This window comes from Atta cephalotes (genome assembly GCF_000143395.1).
Source record: "Atta cephalotes unplaced genomic scaffold scaffold00007, whole genome shotgun sequence".
Classification (NCBI taxonomy): Eukaryota; Metazoa; Arthropoda; class Insecta; order Hymenoptera; family Formicidae; genus Atta; species Atta cephalotes.
In genome coordinates, this window is record NW_012130071.1 from 4,003,101 (window position 1) to 4,030,990 (window position 27,890).

At 33.6% G+C, this 27,890-nt stretch overlaps 1 protein-coding gene across 1 annotated transcript in view; it reads left to right on the forward strand.

The window, feature by feature from the left end:
• LOC105626996 (lachesin-like) overlaps positions 1 to 13,004 on the forward strand; it is a 48,186-nt gene extending 35,182 nt beyond the window's left edge. The window contains exons 5-9 of the mRNA XM_012208278.1: positions 1,521 to 1,644; positions 5,482 to 5,619; positions 5,737 to 5,859; positions 7,865 to 8,035; positions 12,709 to 13,004. Of these exons, the coding sequence (XP_012063668.1) occupies positions 1,521 to 1,644; positions 5,482 to 5,619; positions 5,737 to 5,859; positions 7,865 to 8,035; positions 12,709 to 13,004 (852 nt within the window). The remainder of the gene's footprint in view (positions 1 to 1,520; positions 1,645 to 5,481; positions 5,620 to 5,736; positions 5,860 to 7,864; positions 8,036 to 12,708) is intronic.
• Positions 13,005 to 27,890: the final 14,886 nt, after the last annotated feature.

Genomic DNA, 27,890 nt, shown 5'->3' on the forward strand with positions numbered 1-27,890 from the left:
AACCGTCATAAAACAATAAAAAAGACTCCAAAAAGATCTATACTCGCGGAGATTTTTCGCGGTTTATCGCATTTTATTCCATAAAATGTCCCACGTTTCCACGTCGTACTGAAATAAATATCAAAAGATTTCAATTTTTAAATTTATTTTTTTCTCTAACAATAAAAGCTGTCACATTTAGAACATCTATCCTCGGCCCAGTTGCGATCTTAATTTAAAATTAATAGGACTCCTGACAAAAACGCGAAATTCTCTCTTCGTGTAAGCTTTTCCTGAAGTAATATTTTCCTAAAAAATGTTTAACGTTCTATCAAAAGTGTATGCTTCGAATTATAAATATATCTTTCCAATATATATATATATATGTATTCGCAATCGATACATTCATTTATTTCTCGAAAATGATATGTTTAATTTCAAAAATCTGATCGAAACTGATATATTATGTAAAATTTATATCATTTCGATGAAATTAGTAATATTTGAAACTTTATCAGGTACAATTACTACAACACATATTATACATATATTAATGAGTTTGTGCTTATTTTATTCGACTGTTATTTTTTCAATTTTCTGGAAATATTGTCAAATTGTTACAAGGTGTAATCAGAGATTTATAGATATTACTAGTTATAGTTATTACATAAAGGGCTGTTTGGAGAAGCTAAGAAGGCTCGCGTCTTATTTTATGCTTTTTGAAGGTAGTTACGCAAAATACACGACATGCAATAACTTACGTTGCACTTTAGGGATCGTGCTAACACGATGTTCATCCAAAAATGTCACAGATATTGCAAGCCAGCAGGCGGCGTGTCAGTGGAAAGCAAACGAACAAACAGCGTAGTATGCTGCGACACGTGTCGTGTCGTTAATTGTCAACATGCCGTTTATATTTTCCATTGTAGAACACACAGATATTCATTTCGCGTACGTGTTTCACAACTCGTAACCCGCGTCGCTGCCGTTCATTTCGAGTATCCACAACATTGTAACCGATGAAAATCGGGCCGATATTCATAATTGATGGCTGCGAATGCAGACACACGTTAGAGCGACAAATTATGAAAATCGACTTGATTTAATCGCATCTGACCTCGTTCGCTATTAAAAATAACCTCGGATCACCGCTTGGATTATTAAAAGCTGCCCAGAAGCGAAAATATCGCTAAATCGAACCTCCGTTAACGAGAATTGGAGGAGGTTCGATAAAATCATCCGCGCGAGCGCGACGGAGGAGGTAACCGTTAAAAATCATCCTGCATCCCATCGGATATTTCATGCCCCTCGCGATCGTAGATTTGTTTTCCGCTCGAGAATCCGTGCGAACCACCATTGTACAAGACAAGCGTCCTCGCGCGCGCGTACGTGTTTTACATAGAGACGGAGACCTGTGCTCGCGCGCGCGTTCCTCTCTTTCTCCTTTATTCCTCCAAATATATTTGGATGAAGCACGGCATTAGTGGAGTGCAATAACGAACTCGCTTCTCTTTATAATTCCGGTTTCATAACACGTACAGGTGAAGTTAACGTGCCGGGCGAGAGGCGTACCCGAGCCGCGCGTATCCTGGCGTCGGGAAGACGGCAAGCCCATTATAATTCGGGAGCCATTTGCAGGAAGCGTCCCGAACCAGAAGTCTCACGGTAAGATTTAATATAGATGGTACACCCGCGCCGATATAGCGCGGAATATACAATTATGTTTTCCTTAGGCGCGCATGCCGCACATCGCGCGATCCCGTTAGTATTCAAATTCCCTCATTACGGATCGTGGTTCCGGACTTTAAGATGAATTTCGCCCGGAAACCGATTCCGCTGATATTACGAGATGATGCCTTCACCCCGCGGCTTCTGCTCGAATGGCCGACCACCGTCGCGTCGTTCATTCCGCGGATCATTAAACGTAATGTCGAATTCCATCGCGTTTAATATTGAGCCAGTTATAGAACACACGCGTTTACCTTCTTTGGGATTCTCTCATAATTTATGTTCGTATTAAAATAGGAGAGTCGTTCATTTCAGATACGAAATGACAGTTTGTCGAAAGTTGCTCTTACAAGGGAACCGTTAGAACTGTCTCGCATTGATTTTGATGGATTTTGGATAACGTTGTAAAGCAGCAAAAAATATTCAACTTATATTTTTCATCTGCTTATCTCAAGATTTCAAGGATCAGAACACCTTCTCGAAAATAACAGATTTTTTATTTTCAACATTTTCGAGAAAAATCAATAAAAGTATGAAATAACATAAAACTTTTTGTATAAAATATCTTCTCATATGGTATATCTCATAGATCATTTCGAAGATCATTGAAAATGAAAAACAATTGTTACTTTTTAGGGGCTGTTTCGATTTCTAAACTTTGAGGTAAGTAGATAAAAAATGGGTCTATAATTACATTTTTTTTTTAGCATTAACCAAAGTCCATCAAAATCAGTGAGAGACAATTCCCTTATTAGATACGTTTGAGGAACTTATGATCGATTTTTCCTTTTTAATATTTACTGGAATAAAACAACCTAATAATTAATAATTCAATTCCGAGAAAAAGCAAAATTGCTTAATATCAATTTTTTATTGAACTAATAATTATCGAATCGAAGAAATTCTATTGTATGTATCGAAAAAATTGGATCGTGTATTGATACATATCGAAATGTTCGACAATATGAAATTATTATTGCATTGTTCCTCGACAAAAACCCTTGAGAAATGTAAAATGAATGTTGGACGGAAAACACTATTCGCGAGCAGAGCAAAGCATCCTGTCTTTCCCTCGACCACCGCGTTGGTCTCGGCTAAACGACGTATTTAGTATTCACTTCAGCGTGGTGATACTAATAGCAGGCAAATTTCGCTGTACTGTCAACGTGGTCCAAGGATGCAACGCCGCGGCAACCGGTGTAACATATGCCGAGCGCAAACCTGCACCTCTGAACGACCCGACTCCAGCGGCTTATTGTCGACACCACAATCGCAGTGATTATCGGACTCATGTCGGAAAAGTTTGCTTTAGTTTCGTGATTATCACAAGATTTAATTAACATTGGAAATAATTCCTTTATGGATTGGTAACTAACTAGAGAACCGTCAGAACTGTCTCTCATCGATTTTAACGAGCTTTGAATTAAATATCATTTTGATAAAACTTTATAGATATTTTTTTTTATCTGTTTAGGGATCGAAACATGGCATCCCTGAATGGCAATAAGTTAAAAAAATTTTGACATTTTCGAAAAATGTGAATATTTACCGTTATTAAGAGTAAATATAAAATACCATAAAATTTTCATACAAAACATTTTTTCGTATATCTTATATTATAGTTTCGAACATGAAAAAATCTATTATTCACGAGGAATTATTTCGACCCAAAAATCTTGAGAAAAGCAGATTACAAAAATATAGTTTTAAAATATTTTTTATACTCTATAACATATTCAAAGTCTAGTAAGTATAGTAAAGTTGATAAGGGACAGTAGTTTCCAATGGTTTGTAAGTAACGCACAGCGAAAAACCTATAACTTAATAGAACCTTTATTAAAAATCGAAACATGGAAAAATTAAAAAAAAATCGTTTAATTTGTCCTTTATTACTCTCATTAACTTTCATTCCAAATTCTTTGGAATGAATTTTTCCAAAAGAATGAAATCATGCTCCAAAGAATTTAATTGATTTTTGATTCCATTACGATAAATTAATTCATATTTTACCTTGGTGAAGCTAATTCTTACATATTATTAAAAATATAGTAGAAAAAATTGAGCCATTTCTAAAAAATTTTGCAAACGCACAGATGGTCTTGATCTGCATCTAAAATTATAAAGTAGTAAAATTATAAAGTAGTTTTTTCTACGCTGCATTACTTAACAAGTAAAAAATTTTTAGATTCTTTCGCTGTTGATTGCGTCTGAAACTCATAAAAAATCGTCAATTTTTCAGTAATTTAAATATTCAAAACTATCTATCAAACGAAATGTTTTTAATTCCGATTTATTTTTCATCTTTTTAATTTTCTTAATACTCAAACTCGAGAAATATTTCAAAATTTTTCAAACTTGCTTTCCGTTCCAACTTATTTTCAAAGAACTAATTTCCAAGCGCGAACAAAGAATAAACTTTTACTTTTAAGATTTGAATGGGGAACCAGGAATCGTGTCGTTCATCGAGACTTCATAGTACTTCGATTAAGTTCGGAGTGCAAGCACAAAACGACATTTACACCATTTCCGCGTAATTAATTCGCGGGATGGAAAATACACGGGGTGTGTCTGAGGATATGACCTTCGGGAAAATCGATATTTTTGCAAGTTGAACTACTGATGTAACGAGGCCGCAGGTGAGGAAGGCTGCGTCCGTTTGCTTAGTATATTTCGCGGTAAGGAACAGGTGCAAGCGAAACAAATTGAGCTTGTCTTATCTGCGCGCGCCACTTTGTTGTTTGCATCTGAATACGTTCATAAACGTATTTAGAATGAACGATATGTGAAGAGCGGTTATTTAACAAAAATATTTCTTTTGCTTAATTTACATCGATGCATGAAGCGTGAAATTATTCGATTGAATTTTACAAATTGTTGAAACTTTTCAAGTTGTAGAAATATGAAACAAATAGATTTGCAAATACTGATTAAGAATTCGTGTTAAAAATACAGCATATAAAATTCGCACATACAAAAGTATGTAACATGCATTACATGTTTTATAATAAAATATTGGAGAAGCATAATTAGCGCGAATATAATATCATTAAGTGCATTTGTCGTTTTATTGATTATCGACCACTGCTTTTGTAATAGGTCGTTCGCTTTATGTTCTTTTTCCGTCTGTCTACATACAGTAGTTATTCTTCATTAAATAACAATAACCAGAGACACCGATTGTCAGCTAAAGTTTCTACTAATTAATTATATATAATTATATATAATTAATTATATATAATTAAATTGACACTCTTAAAAAAAAATTAATTTGGATAAAGCAAGAAAGGATATTTACTATTAATTTTGTGCTAATTACTATTTTCGATCAATAGAAAAATAGCTAAATAATAGCTTTGATTAAAATTAATTAAGTTAATTAAATTAATTTTAATCAAAACTATTATTAAGCTACTTTTTATTTATATATTTATTTGTGTTTATCAATTAATAAGTTGTTTTGCTTTCTGTATTGGATACGCTTAACTGACTTACTAATAATTATTCGTTTAAATAGAATAATATTGAACTCTATCACGTAAATGCGTACCCGATTTATAGAAAGTAACTAACGTATCATATATTTACGTTAAATTATTAAAGTAAACTATAAACATAATTAGTAAACTAAATCAGTATATTGATTGATCAAATTGCGATATTTCGAGAAAAAAGCAATTTTATATTAGAATAAAGTAACGTGGACACGAATTTTGGAGCGCTCTAGCGATTTGTGTACCAAAGGTGATCAATTTTATTTGACTTTAATGTCCTCAGCAGTTCCTCAGTCCGAATTTCTCGGCGAAGAACTGAAGTTGACGAAGATCTCGAGGAACGAGATGGGGGTTTATCTGTGTATTGCCAGCAACGGAGTTCCGCCCGCGGTCAGCAAACGTATTTATATCAACGTTCATTGTGAGTAATAGTAATTACGGTCCGAGCTATAAGATTGGATGTACCATGTTCCTCGTGTAAAAGCTAAGCCGTGCTAAGGCTGAAAATGCAATAGTATCTTCCGATTTCGATTTACAGTTCCGCCAGTGATTCAGGTACCCAATCAGCTGGTCGGCGCGCCCTTGGGGACCGACGTGGTTCTGGAATGTTTCGTCGAAGCGTCGCCGATGTCGATTAACTATTGGGTCAAGGACCCTAAGGGTGAGATGACACGTGACTTTCATGTTAAAAATAAAGCTTTTGCATTATATTTCATATATCATTCTGTTGTGCTTTAATACTACGACATTTCGATGTAATATTTTATTATATTTAGTTATTGTGTTTTTTCGATCCATAATGCTAATTTCATCAGTGGCAATATTACTCTTTGACTACATTCTTTATTATTTATACTATTTATTGGAAATTTTCCTAATTTGTTACATTTGTCAACTGACCAATAATTACTCGTATGGATTGACTTCAAATTTCATAAATAATTGAATAAAGATGACGAGCTTTTCGATTTTTCATTGTACACTTTTTCATAAATAATTAAGTAATTTCAAAGTTTGTAAATTAAATTCAATTTGGCTGCAATACATTCTAACATTTAATCTTGATCGATGCGTGTCATTGTTTTTGTTATTTGTAATTATTGACAATTTAGTTCTCTCTTGTCTTTTATCAATGAAATATATATAAATTCAATAATAACAATTCAATAACAACAATCAAAACTATTAACAATACACACAGTTTTCTCTTCCTTGTGAAATGAAATTATAATTTAATATAATAGGAATAATTTACAAAATATCTTTCCATTCATGTATATAAATACTATACCATCAGCATGAAATAGTTGTAGTTTACCCAGCATACTATTTACCACAAGTAGTATAGTCCGTTATAGCGATTGGTTTGTTAACTAATTACTGACTGTAACTAGTGGAGAAATACTCAAACGTTAATTACTCTTGCAAGACAAATCCGATTATGGACCGTACTTTAGTTAGGCGATTTCGATACACACTGAGCGTACCGTAGTGTCAGTGTCGAAAAACTCATTCGTATTATTAGAAACGCAGATTACGCAGATTAAACAGCGATACAAAAAAAAACGCAACATTAGATAATTCAGATCCTTTTATTTTATTTTTAAAGAATAATTCATTTATCCTTTTATTTTTCAATAAAATACAATAATAAAATATAAAAAGTAAAATTTCTCAATGCACAGTCAATAATTATTCTAAATTTTGACTTTTTCTTGTGAATACATCGGTAAAAAGAATACCAAATATTTCGGTACCAAATCATAAATCGTACGAAATGTCAACGAGCACCAGCAACATATCGCAACAACATGTAATAACTTGGCTCCTCAAGAAGGATTCCTCAAGAAAACTTTAGATAGATATAAGAGAATACTACTTATCCAGACTCGTGGAAATATCCCCGCAGTGGATTTCGCCTCGTAAGAGCCAGACGTTCTCCAGTTTAACACACGCTCAGCTATCCGGAGTTCCTCGCTCCAATGCATTCGTATGCAATTTCGTCTCGCGTGGAAGATACCTTTCACTGGTTTCCCATTATACGCAACTGTTTCAACGTGTAATAAGAAAGCATAGCGGGAAACGGGCGAGATATCTTATTTATGATAAAAGACGTGGCTTCTTAGCACAATGTAAAACATAAATATATCTCACATAGTTTAATTGAAATGACAATAACAATAATTATATTAGGATTCTCGAACTTTTGTATTGTTTAATTGAAGTGGTATTTGAATAAATGCGTATAATTAATATACACGTGCTATAAGGTTTTAAATTTTATTAAATTATTATATCCTTGTTATTAAAACGACTAAAAAATCGGAATGTTAAAATAGAAAAATGTATGCTTGCGTATTGTATTCGGTTAAAAAAAAAAATCTTTGACATGATTTTAATAGTCGAGAAATACATATATAAAACATAATTAGGATTTTGATCATTACATAAACTCATGTATCTTAATTATTTTAATTTCAATCTCTTTCTCCTTTGCATAAAACATTCTGTATTTTTCTCTGTAATTTCATAATGAACGGTTTTTTTATTGCTGCCGCATATCAATCGATAAAAATGCTGAACGCAAATATGAGAAAAAACAACATGCAGTTTTCCTATCTGATGAAGTTGGAATAATCGAATATGCTCTCCACTTTGTTCTCCAGGTGCGATGATAATATCCAGCATGAGACACGATGTCCAAACGGTGACAAAGTCACCGTTCGAAGTCCGGATGATCCTCACGATTCGCAACTTGCAGAAAAACGACGTGGGAACGTACCGGTGTGCGGCCAAAAATTCCCTTGGCGAGGTCGAGAGTAGTATTCGATTATACGGTGAGTACACAGCGCGTTTTCGACCGTTATTAAACGAAGTTTTCCGCGGAGCCCATAAAGAATACCTAATTCGATTACTCGACGGAACGCAGTCAAAACGATGGAGGGGGGAGGGGGGGGAGGAAGAATTCCGTGCCGCATTTCGTTTCAATGCACGTGTACATTTGCGGATAATCGCGATTCTTTCTACTTTTCTCCCTTTTTTCCTCCGTTTTTATTCTTTTGGATGGTCGTAATGCTAGGGATTAAGATTTCGTACCGTAAAATAAAACCTGCAAATAGACCGGCAGATAATTGCGCGGGAGGTCAACGGTGAAAAGTTTGCTCTGCAAACTGTGAATGAGTTATTATACATGTAAACACCGTGTCGAGATTAATTTTCTGCTTGTTACAGTTGATAACACATCTATTTTCTTCTTAACACTTTGTAATATATTAATATCAAGTAAACACCATTTAAATTTTAAATGTACATGTTATGGAGAATCTCTTTGTTAGAAAATTTTAATTTTTTCTTGTTATTTATTATTAAATTCTCTCTCTCTCTCTCTCTCTCTCTCTCTCTCTCTCTCTCTCTCTCTTTCAATAATGCTACATCTACGTATTATTTTATACATTGAGAGCAAAAAGTATTTGTTCAAAGAAATTTATTATTAAAAAAGCCTTATTTGTAGAAAGTAAACATTAATTAGCAATTTTATACAATAAATAATTTTATACAATAAATTCTGTTCTAACATAAACAAACGAGTTTCGCATGCCCGATTTTGGAAGCTAAATTTCTCGTTTGTACGAATACCTTTTGAGCATTCAAACAATACAATTTTTAATTTTCGCTTATTTTTCAAATGATATTTTGTATAATTAATACACATCTTTTTGGTATATATAATTTTAAGGAACATACAGTCTATCTTATTCTTTATGAATAAATTATTAATTATCCAACAAGAAATAATCGTCAATTAAACGTCGAATCGATATTGAAATCATCGTATTTATACAACATTAATTCGATGATTCATTTCTCGCTGGATAATATTTACTTTTTAAAAATAAAATTTTTTAAACAAGTATTTTCTCTGTACGAATACTTTTTGCACTCACTGTAATTGTAAGCCGCAAATCAAAATGCGAAAAACTAAAGTCTGTATAATATTAAATAAAAAAAAACAAGATTCTATTTTTTATCTTTCATTCTTCAAAATTTGATTTATCAGATTCTTCAATTCTTAAGTGTTAAATAGCTGGCTGGCTTTATTGGAGAAAAGAAATTTAAAGCGCCAGATCCGTCAAGAAATCCGCTTTTAGGATATTACATCGTGCAAATCGCTCTACGCGTGACTTGTGAGCGGAACGATCTTGAACGCGTTCGGGTAACAAGGCTCTCGACTACTCGCAACGAACAAATTACGACGGGGAAACGACTTTTTGCCGCACGTAGCAACTCGGTTATAGCGATATCTCGCGAACCGTTGTAGGATCGAAGCGAGGAGCGGAATTTACTCTCGCGCATGACCTGTTATTCCTACATTAACGCGGCGGTTTGCGAGGTTAACGAGTCTCCTATACCCGGCGTGAAAATCGTTGTTCATGTCTCGCTCCCGCCGTCAATAAACCGTCCATGTCGTCTCAGTTCCACGCCTACCTCCGCTATGACTGATCGTGGGATGATAGTAATAAGAGGATTTCCTCTTTACGGCAAACACACCCCGCGTTTACAAGCATCGTCACTTTATGGACGGAAATCTCCGAGGAGTTGCCTCTATATATCAGCGGTAGATGCCCTTCGGTCAATCCTCATCTTTTCGCGTGCGCGACGTCGAATTTCTTGGCTACAGCTTACAGCCCTTCCCTTCAGGGTGTACTAGGCGGAAGGGTGACGAGATAAGGCGAGTGCAGTATACTCTTCGCGTTCGTAAATCGTCCCGTGTTATCGACCCATCGATTTCGAGAACGGGGGATCTTCATCCGGTGTGGTAGACGTAAGGATGACATATTTGCTTACGTAAATTTAAAGATGACGATACAAGAGATCGTCTCGCCCGCATTCGCGTTTCTTACTTGCTAGTGTTAACAAAATCTTCGGTAAAATCGGGAATTTCAAACTCGCTAAAGAAGATAATGCAATCGATTTTATTGAGAGGCAATCTTCTCGAAACTTACTACGGAATATTCCGATAGAAACTTCAGAAAACATGTTTTATATATAAGATATACATGCACGTGTCCACCTCGTCTGGCACTAAACTCTGTACATGGGAATAACACGTAGGTTGAGTTGTCTTATCTACAAGCTTGACCTTTACTCCTTTATTCAAGGGATTCCCGATAGAGAAAGTTTGTAGCATCAAAACTCTCGGATAAGTGCCGATAAATTCGTGACATTACTACTTTTTGAAACAATATAATATAAAGGTTTTCGAGTCACGTTAAAACGTCATGAAATTATATAATCATAAGCAGCTTACTTATACAATAAATTGCTTATTAAAACTATATCAGGTGTATATTCTCTGCAAAATTACTCTGAAATATATCTCTAAAATAATTCAGTAAAAATCAATATTTATATTTAATAATATATGTAATTTTATAATTTAAATGAAAATTTTCTCATTTTATCTGAATGATTTTTTAAAAATATGTTTACTTCTTGAAATACTTATTTATTGATCCAGGTCTAAATCGCTACCAAACTTTTTGTTTTACTTTCAAATACAATGTAGAAAAATATATAACTTTTTAAGAATAAATACGACCGTATAAATGATATACATAATATGAGAGAAAACGCCAATAATCGGTAAAAGTTAGATGTTATGAATACAATATATATTCTAAATTTAATTATTTCAGATGTAACTGTGCGCCGAAACATTCGGACATTAACAATCGATCTGAGATAATAATAATCGCTAATAATATAAATACGAATAATCGAATGTTTCGACTTCTTATCGTATTTATATTATTAGCGTTTCAAGTAAGCTTTGTGATGATTCTGATAACTTTTTCATATTCTGTTAAAAAATACATCCTTAAATATATGCATTTCTATTATTACGCTAATATTCCAATCTCGGATGGTCACATCCTGGAATATTTTTCCAATTATATATCTATTAAATCTATAGAGTGCCAAATTTAATCTAATTTAAGTCGTCGTTGCTCGTACTAATTATAAAATATTGTTATTTTATATCATTTTATATCATTTTAGCATAAAATATCCATAAGGTCATTAGGGAGAAGATGTTACTTAAGCCTTTTTTTTTTTTATTCTTGAATAATTTCTTAATGTTATTGAATTAATGAACGAAAAAATATGATTTATATTCTAGCAATCTTTCTTTATTCATATAAATCAATGAACTTTTCCATATTATTAGAAAAAATTGATATGTCATATCCTGTAAAAGTGGCATCTTCCCTCTATATATACGGACAAGATATAATCTCCTATGGGAAAAGATACACAAACAATTAAATAATGTGATGCAATATAAACATGCATATTTTACTTATTTATAATTCATAATCGAGGATTTAAGCTATAAGAACAGATAAAGATAAGATAAAACATAAATTGACGAAATATGAAAGAGAGTAATTTAAAAAATAAATTGGACATACTTTTATTCATTTAAACATTTAAATTTCATTAACTTAAAATATTTCGAATTATATAAAGCATTCAAAATTTTAATTCATAAAATAAAAAATTCATTTAATGACGATTTCAAGTAGGAAAAATTGTTTTATTTTTATCGTCATCTTATTCTCAAGTGTAAGAGGAATATTCAATTGCAACTTTTACGAATATAAAAATATTACAAATTATAATCTATATCATCCACATGACCTTCAGAAAACACTGATTAAAACTGTATTTGCCCAGTTTTACAGTAAGCATCGAAACAGACAGAATACTTAGCTATTAGCATATCAAATATTAGATAGAGCATATCTCACGACTTACTTTTTCGTATTTCATAATCTTTATCAATCGACTTTGGCATGAACATCTCTGCCCAAGGAAGTAATCACTTAATGTAATGGGACAGAGTTCTCGAAATTATTATAAAAATTTATATGAAATCTCTATGTATTATTCAAATTACATATGCAATCACGATAAATTGTATAATATTAAATAAATATTAAATAAATTCGTATATTTTACCAAATGACTTTATATGTAGTGAAAAAAATTATTTGTAATCAGATGAAATCATATGATGTCATATAATCTGTGGGACAATATTTCAGTGGTTATCCTCTCGTCTCTGTCAATGACTGCGCAATTGTTTACCACAGTGCTTTTGCACAGTATAGCTAACGCATGTTATACAAAAAAAAATTATAAACAAAATGGCATCTTCTCCCTTGTGATATCTTCCCTCGAATTATATTGAATAGAAACAGTGGCAACTTAAATTAGATTGTTAAAAGTAAAATGTTAATTTTAACTTAAAGGCAATATAATGAACTTTCTGAAACTTGCAAAAACGTTAAAACTAACATTTTTGTGCACAAAATGTTAATTTTAATTTTTTATTTTTAACAGTGTATAAAATTAATGTTTTATTTTTAATTTATAGATTTAACAGTATATTCCTTCTCTTTTTACGTTAAGTTCATCAAAATCGCATATTTTTCCCCTGTTCCAGAGATCTCGGGGCCGGCGAAGACGCAAACACCGGTGTTAACGGTGTTCTATGACGAAGAGGACGAGGCAGTGTTCGGTTCCGCGGAGATGGACAAGACGGAGAACAAGCCACTGGCGGTGGATAACACGGTCCACGGACATATGGGTTACCCGTCACTCGCCACGCCGTCCTCTACGATTCGCATCGGCAAGAAACGACCGATCAACGTCAGCTCAGGCACTGATCCTTATCCACGACGGCTCTTCGTTCTGGTATCACCGTTGTTGTCGCTTCTAATCGTTCGCCGAGGATGGTGATGGTGAAACGAGAGAGGGAGAGAGAAAGAGAGAGAGAGCCGAGAAATTCCGAGGAACTTGGTCGAGGCAACCTTCATCGTGCTCGCACGTTGCGGTTCTCGCGATCTTTCGCAACGGTATAATTCACTTTCGGAGAAGAAGCATTATTGCGATCGACGCTCGATGACCATAGAATCGAAGTTGTTTGTACAGCAAGCTGTCGCGAAAGAAAAATAAAATAGATAGGATAGGTATTCGAGAAAATTCGGGTGCTATTCTCCAAACGTACTGTATTTTAATTTTGACTAATCAGTGCGAAGAAGACGCCAAGTCCGCGTAAGGTAAAAGCCCGCAAGCTTTAATCTTCATTGGCTATTCAGCAGCTTGCTCGGCTCTACGCGGCAAAAACAACTTCGAGTGGGCTTAAGTCGCCGCCGCCGACGACGACGTATCGTCTTCCCTGAGTGGCTTATTCGTAATTCGTAAACCTAATCAATGCATCGGAAGCTCGCGGAAGGGATGAACCAGATGGGGCTGAAGACGTGCATTGCAGGGCATATATTGATCGTTATACTTGAATCGGTGAGTGCTAAGTTAATTATATTCAGGGATCGAATATATAATTTGACTCGTTTCTATTTTCGATATTTTTATTAACTTTAAATGATGCCCTAGATTTCTTTACTCCTATGCAAAATTAAATCAGTGCATGAACCCATTACGGTACATATAGGACATCATTTTATTCGATCTCAGCAGTGATTTAGAAGAATGAGATTAATAGCATCGAGCTAAATAACAATTTCTTATTTATTTTGTTATGTGGAAGTCGCGCGCGTTATCAAATCAAATTACGAGTTCTCGATCAATTAAATCGAACGTTATAAAAAAAAAACAATAAACGCAAAAAATAAAGGAGCGATAAAGGCTGAAACAGACAGATAAAGACTCTCAACGAGTGAAGGAGAAAAACATATCTCGAAATGAGGATAATCCTGGATAACATTCGAAGAGTCGGGTGTGTAACTCCTTAGTTTCGGCGGCAATAAATTTGCGTGATATGTACATATTTACTGTATCATATACAGGCACGCTCGCACGTGTATATGTGTGCATACGTCAGGGTAAAACTAACACATTCGTGCCACTTTTCCCCAGCTCCCCGCTGCGCTCTCCAGTCGCGTGCGAGCGGCGTGGCGTTTCGTAGATAGCCCTTACGATTAACGCCAGTGTAATAGGATATGTATCGCGAGTTTAAACGAGTATTGAAAGCTTTAAAGGAGTTCGAGCCGGAAGTATAGCAAGAACGCCGGTGTCTCTCGCCTGTCTTGGCGGACGCCCTCGATCTCGAAAGTCGGAACGAATCGATTGCGGACGAGCGACTCCAAGTTGTTTGTCACACACGCCTCGATCACGGACGTGCGATCGTACCTGTCTTCTTTCTTTTTTTTCCTCACACAAGATTACCGTTTACTCAAGGAAGTTTTTACCACACTCTCGGTTAGCAGCTCTCGATAACAAAACTCTCCAGTCAATACGGAATTAAGTATGTCTTTGGAGAAACATTTAGCACTCTATCTTTTTGAATGAGATTTTCTTTATCAAAACGCTCCCCAATAACGGCAAAGTGGAGAATCGTTTTCGATGATTGTTCACTCGAGGATTTTGTTATCGAGAACGAGTTCTCGATACTACAGAATTTTCTTCCGGTTAAAATAAAATTGGGTGATATTCATTGGATATTTACTTGAAAACTTTAACGGCTACTGTCGATCATGAATTTAACACAAATTGGAAAAAGCGATACTAAGATTCTATTCTTGTGAGATACATTTTATATTTCGTAAAAGCGGAAACTAAAGAAAGGAAATCTGAAGAGCACATTTTTTCATTAAAAAAAAGGAATATTTATACAAACTGACGTTTTACGAGTATTAAACAGTACAATTTCGAATATTATTTAAGTAAATAAAATTAAGAATAAAAATATAGGCTTAAAATTCTTTTAGTACGAGTTTAGTTCTCATTGTCTTTTATGTTAATCAATTTAATGGCAAAACAATAAACTCAATATTTTACATCTTTATTTGTCAAATTAAAGTAATAAAAGTAATATTGCATATAACGCACCTGACATTTTCATGATCACAGCTGACTCTTTTAAATTTAGAAATTCGAAAAAAGGTATAAAAGTACAATATGATATTAAACTAATTTTACTTATAACCAATGTAAAATGAAATTGTCGATAAAAAACTTTATTACACATATTATACTTATTACACATATTATAAAATACATATAAAATTGACATTTTTAATGAAAGGACTCATTTTAAAATATGTAAGAGATTTAAAAAGTGATAAAAATACTTAAAGTATCTATATATTGTGTCAGCAGAATTACAAACTGTAATGAAACTTACAGGAGCAATTCAATCAAAATATGATAAGTCAATAAAAAAAATTTCATCGATCGCGCGTCCTACGATCATAGGAAATATCTGATTACTCGTTTCCGATGTGAGCCAAACGATTAATAAGTGTTCGATAAATCAGTGACGATCGTTTTCTGGCGCGAGTTGCTTCGAGCGAGTATGCAGAATTCATGTGTAAAAGAAAGAATGTGAGAAACGGAGAATGTGAGTGAGAGAATGATACTAATTATATTTTTATATTTCCACCATAGCGTGCTTACGTTTCTGTATCGATAAACTTTTAATTACTGTCAAAGCCTTGTCCAGCCATTTCAATCGTTGCTATCGTAACATTCGGTTTTCGCAGTAATTTCTCTAATTATGCTTGATGTACTTGCAACAGCGAACGTCACGAGGTAATAAGCATTTGGCCGTTCCAATTCAGCTTATGAAATCTCCATCCTATTTTCAGACGGAAATTCACAAAGTGGATCTAACCCAAACCGTGGAAAGATAATAAAATCGATCGCATCGATTCCCGCATCACTCTCTACGACAGTTTTGTATTCACTTGCTAAATAAATCGGGCGTCCCCGTGGGTGCTTGGGTTTGAAGTTTTATGGCAACTGAAATTGCGTCTCGTTACGCTTCGCGGTTCGTTTTCGGTACTCGCCGACAGCTCTCTCGCAGGAGCGTCATACGTGCCCAATTTCCATTAAAATCTATTTTCGTGTGTTCTCAATCGATTTTTCCTTCATGATCGGTTCGTCCACACCTAATTGCTCTTAAATATCGAGTGAACTTTTTTTTTCACGTGATTTTTCACGAAGAGAGTTCATTCTTCCGCTATCCTACTTCACTTCAAAGTAAAGACTGTAACAAAGTTCTATTTCTATTATATATTGCAAATAGTTTCTAAGTAATATTGGCGTTAAAACAAAAAGAAAAAAAAGAGAAAAATTTTAATGATTACAAAATGATTACAAAAAGTTAATGTTGTTCCAAAATACACGACAAAATGGAAACACGTTAAATGATATTTAACGGAGAAACCATTATATTCTCGATATATTGTATATTGTACAATCACGTTTCTCTCCGCTGACACATCGTATCTGATAAATTTGTCGTTTGCAACATTTTTCTGGGGTACTCTTCAATTAACTAATGGCCCATTTCGTATTCGATATAATATGCGAGGTGCCACATTCGTCACTGCAATCTACGTCGAAATGGCCAGTCACAAAAAAAATTCAGTTCACGAAGCGTCCTCAAGCGTCCTCGCGAGAGCCAATGAATGGTCGCTCTTTCGGTGACCGAAAAAAAACCCTCGAGAAAAAAAAATCCCGACGGGTTTTTTCCCTGACGGGCCAAATCGCGCTCGTTTGCGACACGCCGCTGTAGCCTGTGAGGCTGCGAACGAGCGTGTTCCCTCTTATTTCGTCAGAGAGAATCCTCGTTTCAGAACGATTATCATCTCTCTCTCTCTCTCTCTCTCTCTCTCTCTCTCTCTCACTCTCACTTTCCCTCTTATCAACGACGCGAGAAAATGACGAAGGCGGGCCGCCTCTCTCGGTCACCGAGAAATTACAAGGGCGAATTCGCCTTTAAAGACTAGAGGAAGAAGATCTTAGTTAAACCATAAATAAACACAACTGCCCTTGCAGCTGGTGCGGACGTAATTCATCGTGAATTAATTTAAGGGCCACCGCCGTCTTCTTCTTCGCTGTTCCCCACCGGTCCACTTTTCATTAAAAGGCCCGCCATGCCGAAGCCGCCATTTGGCGGCTCTCGCTTTTATGCTGATTTTATTTCCCTTCTTTCGCGAACTCGGGCATCTACGGAATAATTGTGCGGTATTATTATCCGCCGCGGGTCGAGGCGGCATGAACGAACTGCGTGGCATACAGCCCATCCAACCAGGCGAGGACTAAAGAAGATTTCATAGTTCGCCGAAAATTCTAGGTACCTAATTCCCTTCATCTTCGTTCTCAAAGTCGTCTCTCCCTTCATTTTTCCTATCACCTTTGATATCGTCACAATTCTCGAAGACGTCGACGACTTCATGCGACTTCCAAACGAGCTTATACCTGGTTCTGGTCGGACTATGCCGCGTAGTCGGTTCTAAAGTTACAACTGCCTCTGCAGTTGCGACACCTCCTCGTGTTAGCCCCTCAAGCAGTCTCTCCGATTAGAGTTGCTCGTAGATTTCTGTCCCCCCTCGGCCGTTCGCCTAATCTCCGTTGGTTACGCTTATTAAAGTCCCGAGAGATACGACGTGTAAGCCCGTTGAGACGATATACACGGGAGACGTAGATAGTTACGTATGCGCGCTGTTGGTTTATCGTGTGCTCGCACTCGCTGCTTTTCGCTGTTTCGACGTGCCAGACGAAGGGTACCTATAGTTTCAGAAGTGCGCACTTCAGCACGTCGCAACGAGAACGATCAATGTATTTCCGCGACTAGCCGCGAAAGGATAAACGTTCTATATATGCATATACGCGTAATATTTCCTCTGTTTTGCCTGATACGTAAAAAGATTTTTTTTAACTATAATATGAAAGTAACAAAGATGCGAAAATAATTAAAACGCTTAAATTGAAAAATTATAAAGCGCGCGCGTTGATTATTCCTGATTCAAAATTGATGGATGAATATAAATTTATAAATGATATTCATCGAAATACTTACGTCTTTATTTTTTACATATTAATTAAAAATATCGGTAATGAACGACAATTCTTCACTTTGAGACGCTTAACGTTGATATATTTTGGCACTTTAACTGCCCGACGATTTGGGATTTTTCTACGACACGATCAAACAGCTTCGAGAAGTTTGTTTTATGAGTCTTAAGTGGGTCGATTGAACTGGTATAAAGTTTTAAGAGTTTTGGAGAAGGAGAATTAGCCAACTTCCTTTTATCTGCGTGAATTATCGCTCTTGTGGATCGTCCCTTTTTGGCATTTACGTTGACATTGTGTGAAATAATGCTATGTCTTTATCTTCCAATGTTTTTACGATATTGTATGCTACAGACTTCACTTAATGTAAATTTCATTTATTTGTCTTTATTTCAATTATATGATATTGTCGTCCTATCGACGTTTTTTTATATAGAATGTCGATATACGATTCCTGAACTTTCTTCGTCTTTTTGTTCCAGTATAACCATGCTTATCTTTTTCATGGCTCCTCTTTTATTTACTTTACTTTTCGCAACGTGGCTTGTTGCAGTCGTTAGTTTTTCTTTGCGCTTATTGAGTCGTAAATAACATATCTTTCTTATCGAACGAAAACACCGTTGCAAAAAAAACCTATCCAAATACCTGTTCTAGAATTTTTCGCTCTTCGTGCAGTAGTTTTCACAATCGAATTTCAAAGCTGTGTTAACTTGCACACACAGTACAAGTCACACACACAAGAAATAACTAAGTTCAAAATATTTTCAATTCATGTTATTGACGTACGTAGTATTTTATAAAAAGGAAAAGAGCAGGACTCATATACTCGTGAGAGAGATGTTATTTTTAGAAAGTAAAATTTTATCGTACATAAATTGGCGAGTTCAAATTCTTACAAAAATTAGGAAATAAATATCGATATCTTTATTTATAAATAAGTATTTATTAAAAGAAAAATAATAAAAATCGCTTAAGATGGTTCTTCAGTAAAGTACCGAAAATTTGAGGTGCCTCATTAGGGTCCATCCAAAATACAAGTATTTGCATAATTTGGATAAAATATTAAAATTACGTATATCTTAATGAAATAATATGGAACATACGATAATAAATCAAAAGCTGCAATTTCATTAAAAAAAAACAAGATGAGATTATGTTTATTTTTCGGGGTTAAATTTATATGCAAGTTTATATACTTAAATATCTTTCCAGAATGACCATCGCTTTTTTAACTATTAAAATCGTAATTTTTGAAATTATTATAATCTCATTTTTGAGAAAAGTCTATGGATTGTGTGTCTAGGATTTGTGTGCAGTTAATAAAAGAAGCATCTGCGAGTCTTATCTGTCACTAAGTTACACATGAAAAGTTATATTTTCAACATTTTTTTTCTCTTATTTCATCGTTAACCTAGCATAAGATTTTGCACACGTCAATCTTGATACTTTAATTTTATTATATAAAAAAATTAGACATTTCTATGGTAACTCGATTTACTAAAAAACCACCTTAAAGCAATTCGTGTGCAAAAACACGATGGATGTGTCTGAATATATCTTCTTTCTCAATCCCCGATTGTCCCTGGAGATAATCGGATTCTTCGTGCTTATTTCCTAAGTTCGAGTTCGATGACAGATAGAGTATTGAGATACAGTTCTCAAGACGTAAAATGTATTATGGATATAATATGGAAAAAACGCTTCTCGCGCGAGAGCTGCCGATGAATTGTCTACAACGGAATTATAAGAGACCGTGAACAACCCTCGAAGTTCTTAAATCGTCGAGCGTGGAAATTATTATACTGGCGATTATCTGGCATTTGTATGTCATTGTCATTCTGCGAGTCTTACGGCTCATTCCTCCTTTCGCGCTTCCAAATACTCCTCCAGACTGCAATATCAGACAATACAAGAAAACGAAACTTCGAATACGTGGAAAACTGTTAGCGGTGTGGATGATGCGAAGAATGATTTCTCAATCATTTAATGAATATCTAAACCCTCCTCTTTTCTTCCAGCGCCGCTAAGTTTTAGGATCGGTATCATAAAGCTGTATTTTATTAACATCAGAAGATCCGAGATAAAATAATATTATTTCTTATTAAATTCAATAAACTATCTTCGACTATATTAATCTAATACATATCTATATCCTCGAAGTATAAACATATCGTCAATCACATCAATACAGAAAATTAAAAAGTGTTACCTTAAGATAAGGAATTATAACTTAGACTATCAAAGAGGCATTTATCCGATAATTATTCATGTATTCTATCAATGTTTTATTTATCTATGAATTTAAATTTTTTAATTAGGACTTTTTTTTCTTTTAATAAATACTTCCTTTTAATGATATACTTTCCTTCTTCTTTAATAAGGAATTGAAAAAAAATGTTGAAAAAGTTTAAAAATTAAAGTTTAACGAATTTAAACATGAAAAGTTGTGTTTAAATAAGGAATATCTCTCAATACAATTTCTCTCTCTCAATACGATTATCTCAATTCTTCTGGTGTTAATCACGAAGTAATTTCCTGTTGTGTTTTGATTGATATGATGTATACTTTTTGTAAAATAATAAAAACCGAACACACGGTTGAAAGGCGTTCCTTGGTTAGATTTATGTAAATCTAGATGTGTCCTAGGAGATCATCTTGATCCTGACGAAGGACGTTGCGAGACGGAAATGTGCTTTAAGAATCCTTCGGAACACGAAACGTGCTTACGCGCTTATCGCTGAGTGTTCAGGAAGCTAATTAAACGAATTGCATTGTGTTCGTTCACGAGCGCAATCGATTCGACTTGTATATTAAGAGAATTTGCAATCCTGCGTTATTAAATGGGACAATCGTTCCATACCCAAATAAATTTGACGTTATGCGAGTATTATTTCAAAATGATAAAGTACTGCTCGCGCGTAAAGATAAATTCGACCGTCAACAATGTATACTAAATCCAAACGCTATCTTCCTGTATAAATAATAATCGCGAAGTTATATAGTAGCGTTCGATATGATTTTTCGACGGCGTTCTTTTCCCGGCGCGCGTGCATAGTGCTCGCGTAAATTTTGTATAACTGTACGTACAATCGATCACTTTGGTGAGCGAAGATTAACTAAAAAAACAAAACGATGAGCGACGAGCAGATTGTATAAATATAGTCATGTAAGAAGATAGTGAAGAATAATTCTGTAAATAATTGTGAACAAAAAAAAATATTGTAACCAAGTATCACGGCGGAATAAAGATGGAGCTTCGGATCATATATGAAGCTATCGATAAGATCTTATCTTGCATATGTATGTTGCGTGAATCCATTATTGTGTTTGTTAGTAATAATATATTGTTTTGCCCAAAATTTCCCCCACCAAAAGGTGTATTCTCATACGTATATAATTAAAAGAAAGCTTATATTCTGTTAATTTATTGGAGTTCACACACGTAAAATAACAACTTGGAAGTCACATATTTTCTCTCATACGACATTTCTACATGTCGCAGGTTCGAGCAGGAAGGTAAGTCTAGCACAAAATTTAGCAGATCTATCAGAATTTTGATGGTTTTCTATTAAAATGCTGTCAATTTTAAGTCACTTTGAAAATGTCATCTGAGAAAGGTTGAAAGGAATGATCTTTGTCAACGACGATTACGCAGTGGGTAACTAAAATTGATATCGATGATAAAATTGATATTTCCGCCGTTCCCTGTACGAATATAATAATCAAAGTGAGAAAGGATGTTAAGATTTGTTTTTAATGAGATATTTCTGTTACACTGCATTCTATCTCGGAGATACACGTGCTGATAGTCCAATATATTTCAGGAATTTAATATTGAATGTATGTATCCGCGCGTAAAGTCAAGTGCAAAAAAAAACTTGGAATCTTTCGATCAAATCGATAAAAAGCTTTGAGTGAATTCTTTCCAAATCGCGATAAATATAAAAAGATTTATCCGTAATTTCATTCATTTCGTCTAGAAAAGCTTTTTTTATCAAAATAAGTAATATGTATTGTGACTTTTCTATATAATGATAGTATAATTTTACTTTGAAAGAAAATTGAACAATCAATTTAGTATCAATGTCTTTCTCATTTAATAAGGTTAAGAAAACTTATTCAATTAGATTGTATTTAAGTATGAATTCTATAGTAAACATCATTTTCATAAAATGCATTTCTAAATATGATATTCGATATCCTATCTTGATCATTTATTATATAGGGGATGGATATCAGATAATAACGTGTCTAAAAATATATTCTGCGTAAATATCGATATTGTATAATGATAACTTTTGCATTGCATGGTTCAAATTAAATATTCACTTTTGAATACATAAAACATAGTAAATGTACGAATAAAAAAATATTTTCCAAGTAAATTGTTTTTACGTATATTACACATTATTTATTCGCCATTTATTCATAAATTGAGCTTTAAATTGTAACAGATTATAACCTTTTAGCTCGTTTAATAGGAAGATAGAATAGAATTTCTTATAATATAAATATCTATTACAAAGAATTATCTGATGTCAACTACTTTGCTTTTTCTAACTATTGAATCGATACGAATATCAAAATAATATTTTCGATGAAGTCTATTTAAATACACAAAAGTATTATGAATTTTGTAAAAAAATTTGTAAAAATAAAAAAATTTTACTAAAATATTAAAAAATTTAGCTAGATACAGATCTGAAAATAATTTTGTTGGGTCGATCGCAATTAGTTAATTAAACACGAGTTTCAACAGTGATGGGACTTGTGTTATGAAATTACAGTATATCGATATTTTGTTGATATTAATGGATAAGAAATTAAAGAGTTTAAGCGGCTTTCGGACAGATTTGAATCATAAAAATAATTATATAGATTATTTAAACATGATGAGTAAAAAACATGATGCTGCAAAAAATTTGAGCAATTAACTTGAACGTTATACACAGTGATTTTGATATATATATTTGATATATATATCAAAATTATTTTCAGATCTATATATATAAATTTTTTAATAATTCAGCAAATTTGTTATTTCGATATACATTTTATGTATTTATTCGATTCGGATGTTCTGTTGCGAAATGTCTTTATAAAGTGAACGTCATTTACAGAAAATTCAAAAATTATCAATTATCGTTCTAATAAACAATTTTTTAGCTAATTTGGATATGAATATTTTAAATAATTAAATTGGTAATAATTTAAATTATTATTGGTCGAAAATGCTGTATGAAAAAAATAGTTTTGATAGAGTATCGAAAAATTTAATCAGATACAGATCTAAAAAGAATTTTGTTAAAATCCATTAAAATTATTAGTAGGATGTTAAAGCTAGTTCCTCGTGTCAAAACTTTTTACAGTATTGCTCATTATTTTAACGTCCAATATAATTATTTTGATGGCCAGATAAAATTATATTCAGACCTGTATCCAACTAAATTTTTAAATTCTTCAATAAAGTCGTTCTTTCCGTATATCCATATTGACATTTTCATCAAGAAGAGATTAATTCCAAATTGACAAAAGGATCTTTACTAACAAAGACTCAGTAATTTAAAAAAATCACAAGAAGTATGTCAACGATTCTATTACAATGCGGTCGCGGGACGTAATTCTAAGATAATAAACGTTTTAAAGCGTAGTTTACATTTTGCATCTCAAAAAGAGAAACATGACGTTATTTTCAAATATTCGCATCAAATACAGATCTCGTCGAATGCACTTTAAAAATATGTCTAGCGAGTGGACGAAGGCACACATGCATTGCGGTCGGTTATTTGGATTTCGACGCGATGGAAGGTGGTAGAGAGTAGAAAAACGAAGGGGTTACGGGTCGAATGGAAAAATTCGTTCGATATTATTTCAAAGTTCTTTGAAACACGGAGTAGGTATGCCAGACTCGTTCGGTTCTCACGCACGTGTGGCGTAGGGTAACAGTCAAACACTTGGCACCAGCCGGTGCCGGGTATGTGACATGAATATTTGTTTCTAATAAGATATGCTGCTTCGCCAGCGCCATTTGACGCACCTCTCGCCGTGCTTACGTTACAACTATCGCTCGCGAGACGACGCGATCAGTTCTGCAATCGATTTTTCTATCAGACTGATAAAACGGACGTAATTGAATATCGAAGTTATGTTTGGACGACTTTAATTTGCCATTTAGACAGCACAAAGCCGTGATGTAGCAAATAAATTCGCTGCGTTGCGCAAATTTACAATCCGAATTACATCCCTTGTCCACTGGCCAATATGTTGACGTTTTTGCAGTCAGATAACGTGGGGAGCGATTTTCACAAAAAATCAAACTTAAATTCAATATAAAACTCTCAAAAAAGACTAACTCTTAAAAGTTTAAACGGTATAAAAATATGTGATGTTAACTCTTAAAATCGATAAAAATATAAACTTCCATAATATGGAAAATAAAGTATCCTAAAAAAATATGACGTAAGACATAAAAGGAAAAACAAATAAATAAACAAAAGAACATTTAACAGAAAATCAAAATAAAAGTAATAAAAAATTTGACTTGTGTCCAATTTAATTTTAATTTTGATTCAATTAACTTCATATTTTTTCCTATATTTATAAGATTAGAAAAAGATGAAGAGTAAGTTGAAACTGACAAAGTTAATCTATACTGATAGAAACGAATTAGAGGGAGACTTGTGAAAAGATGAAGATGCCTTACAAAATGCCAAAGGTGCTAAAAAATGTCATTTCAATATATTACTTTCGTTACAACTGTTATCATTATTTAGAAACTAGTTTTGTATTGAGCAATCATATTATAGTCAGCTTAATATCATTGTATGCATCGATTCTCATTTAATACGTTTTTTATTACAACAATTTCAATTTCTCATTACGTTCAATAAACATTTGGAGTACGCAGTATTGTAAGATGAAGCAATTCTGAGAGTAAACTATATCAATTTTAACGCGTTTACGTTACATCAATTAGGAAATGGGATCCAGTTTTCATATCGGATTTCGATTACGTAGTCATAGTAGTAAAGTTCATCTTGCAAAATTAATTGCGCCAATTCAAACTACTTTCGCTCATTCTTTCCATCGTGTGAACTTAATTTCGATACGGTCGTTATTTTTTTAACAATGTATTTTCTAATATGCAACTTTTAAGACTCTGTGGATTTTTCTTTCATTTTTAGTATAATTTAACATTATATTAAATTTTAGAAAAGAATTTAAAATATATGAACAATTACATATATGAGGAATAATCGAAAACTTACTCTTAAAGTAGCATATCGAATAATAATTATTTCGTGTGCATCAATTCTTCGAGGATTGTAAGATGATTATCCTGTAAACCAGGAAATTCGCGAAATTCTACGCACATAGTTTCCCTTATAGCATACACTCTATGGAATTTCCCTTCGAGGCATCGACCGGAAATGCTAACAATTGGCCTGCTAGCAACAACGGGAACTAATAATCCCGATCGAATCGACTGACACCCGGAATGTTTAATTAAGATTTGTGAATAAACCGATACATACTGCAAGAATTTCTATTTGCAATGGATAAAGCATCAAATCGCATTCACTCATTTAAGTTTCGTTTCAATATATCATACAGCTTAAAAGATTCTAATATTTTAAAAAGTGTATACACATATATAGTAAAAATAAATTACAATTATGTATAAATATATAAAAAATAAATAACAAAGTAAAAATAATTTTATTTTAAATTTCGAGGAACTAACTTCTTTAGAATTTTATCCAAATTTAGAGTTTATTTATTTATTTTTGTTAAAGCTATTGTCAATGTTATCTCTGACAGCAACGACTATAAGATGTATCGACAAGCCCCGACATGCTATGTAACCCGGCTTGTAAATTCGCGCAGCATTTATCTGCGACATTGTGGCTTTGCGACATCGTCGAACCTCTTTCACCTCGGATTAGCCAGACACTCTGCTCAGGTGGCGAAAGGAGAGATCACGATCCTTTTATGGGGACGCTTCGCGTCGCATTAACGACGAGATGGATCACGTCTCTCCACGCTCGTAAAGTAATGCGCGCCGGACTTTGTTTAGATCCTTCTCCGTAAAAGTGCACGTAAGCCGTTCCGTATCTCTGCCTCTCTATTTTTCACCTTACCTCTCTCTTTCTCCTCATTTCAGCTCCGGGTAACCCTTCTCAAGCGGTTTTCCACGTCTCTCATTCTCCTTTTTTTCATTTTATTTATACGTCTCCCTTTATGGGGGAACACTCCTCACGCGTCCGACTATCGTCGTTCGGCACGGTCGTCACGGTCGACGGCAGCAAATTGCATCCAGACCCTTTTCCTTTTTTCAGTATTACGCATGCGATGGCTTCGACGGCCCTCAAGCGACACGTCCGCGAATCCTCGTCTCATTTTCCCGATTTGATTAACTCGCGCAAATTGACGCGAACCCACAAATATAACGAAAAAACGTTGACTAGAAATTTTTACGACGACATATGAAAGGTTAAATTTTATAGAATATTTCGTAAAGTTAAACATGAAGTAAATGTTTTCCGATAATTAATAATTGCATGTCACGTTAAATTAATTTTTATCAGTGTTTTTATAAATTTTAATTTAGCTTCCTAAAATAATAAAAATTTCACGAAGTATAGTTTATTGAAAAATTCAATTAATTATTTTATAACTTTGTAGTATAACAACGTAGTAACCAAAGAAATGTTCTATTTAAAAAAAATAATAAATGATTGAAAGAAAAGTGATTATAATTAATACATATGTATAATATATTAAAAGTGTAAAGAGATTTTCTCTGGCTAAATATACATTTATTTTATAATTATTGTAGAATAAAAATGAAAGAGATATTCCATGACAGAAATGTCTATAATTCGTCGTTCACAATTATTGAGGAAATTACTGAGGCATAAAATAAGTATACGTCTTGCTTCCAATATTATTTCATATAAAAATACATATTATTTATGATATATATATTATTTAAAAAATGAATAATAATATTAAAATAGATAAAAATTTTTGGCAGAAGATTTGAATTCAAACGCTTCGAAATCAATACTATTTATTCTATCTTAGATATATGGCCGATATATCTCTACATCTATAGATATATGGCCGATTTTTATGTATTCTATTTGTATTCCGTAGCTTGAATGATTTGAATTATTGTTTGTAAGCAACTACTCTCATATTTTTCATATATAACCATTATATTTTTCTTATCGATGAATCAATATATATCGCAACTTTCTTTTTCCTGTCGCAATTTTTTCAATCCGACGAGAAAATGTAGAAGAATGATAATTATTAAACAGCCAACTTGAATGAAAAAGTATCATCCCTTTTCTCTCTTATTAGATGGCATTAAACAACCTGTCACGCTTCTATAAAAACAAAAATGTCAATGTCCCATTTATTTGTTACATTTATTTGTGCTTTTAGATCTTTCATTGTTCTGCCTGCTTTATATCGCTCTTTGTTATCGGATCAATGCGTGCGACGAATCTCTTCCTCTTCTCTCGATCTCGTTTCGCCCACCTGGGATGCGACAAGAGCACAAGTCAATCTGGCTTGTAATTACCGAGAGAGTATCTCTCAATTCGAGCCAATGTTCCCTCTCGGTTTATTCTCATTCCAATGCGTAAATAAATAACAAAACTTTATTTTCTGTTTAAGTCGAAAGGAGATTCTAACTTATTAAAATTTTTATTCAAATTCAAAGTTATGAAATCATATCAAAATTGGAAAATAAGAATGAATAATTAATATTTTGTATTTTTATAAGCTTAATTTTTT